General features: G+C 58.6%; 1 protein-coding gene across 1 annotated transcript in view; it reads right to left on the bottom strand.

The window, feature by feature from the left end:
- Positions 1-782: 782 nt before the first annotated feature.
- MAEA (macrophage erythroblast attacher, E3 ubiquitin ligase) overlaps positions 783-929 on the bottom strand; it is a 42,475-nt gene continuing 42,328 nt past the window's right edge. Inside the window, exon 9 of the mRNA XM_042782949.1 lies at positions 783-878. Coding sequence (XP_042638883.1) covers positions 783-878 — 96 coding nt within the window. The remainder of the gene's footprint in view (positions 879-929) is intronic.

Below are 929 nucleotides of genomic sequence, written 5' to 3'. Positions count from 1 at the left end.
GCAAAAATAAGTGCCAAGTACAAACCTCTACAGCATGGTTCTGTGGGAACTACCGCGGGCCGGCCGGCCGGCAGGGCATCAGTAGTCGCCTCGATCCAACTATCCGTTTCCGTATCAGTGTTTACTTTAAACATATAGAACCATCCGGCAAGGCCTCTGCAGGAACTCGCTCCCGTGGATTTCCACAGGAGTACATTCTCAAAGCAGGCAGGAAGGCGGCGTGCACAGTGCGATGCTGACCCCGCCCGGCCGGCCACTGGGATTCTGAGGCTGGTCCCTGGGCCTGCGGGCGGGGTCTAGGTGTCTGGCAGCGGCTCTAGGAGGGAGCCACCGTGTCACTCGTGGGGCACACCAGAGCCGCTGCGGCGCACCCAGGGTCACAGTGCGTGTCTCCACTTCACCAGGGCCGAGGCAGACGCGAGTGTGCTGAAGAGTCAAGCCCCGTTCTCAGCAAAAGTGGGGAGACTGTGAGAAACCACGGGAGAACGAACCGACTCGGATTCTGAAAGGTTCTCAAGTCTCCGTCGGTGCTGATGTCCATCTGTTAGAGAAACAGGCCTCTGAAAGGTCACAGCACTTTCCAGAGGCATCCAGCAGGTGGCATATGTTACAAAACCCGACCCAGCCAACGTTTTCAAGTACAAACGTGCGAATCGCGTCTGCTCTCCTGGGAGCGTGGAGTTGCTCTATCGCTCATCTTTGGTCGCAGGAAACAAGGGCGCCGTGGAGGGTGGGAGCGCCTGCTGCCCGCCGCCCCTGCTGTGTGGCGCCATGGCGACAGCCTACATGATGTACACCTTCTCGGCCTGTGAGAAGTGGAAGACCTCTTTGGTTCGTGGGCAAACGACTTTATCATCTTGGCGGATGGAGAGCAGAGACTGAAAAGACAGACCGGGGCATGTGAAAACAAGCACCGGGCAGCCGGGACC

The sequence above is a fragment of the Orycteropus afer genome, unplaced genomic scaffold (genome assembly GCF_000298275.1).
Source record: "Orycteropus afer afer isolate SDZICR_OR568_19922 unplaced genomic scaffold, OryAfe1.0 scaffold00539, whole genome shotgun sequence".
NCBI lineage: Eukaryota > Metazoa > Chordata > Mammalia > Tubulidentata > Orycteropodidae > Orycteropus > Orycteropus afer.
This window is presented reverse-complemented; position numbering and strand designations above follow the sequence as displayed.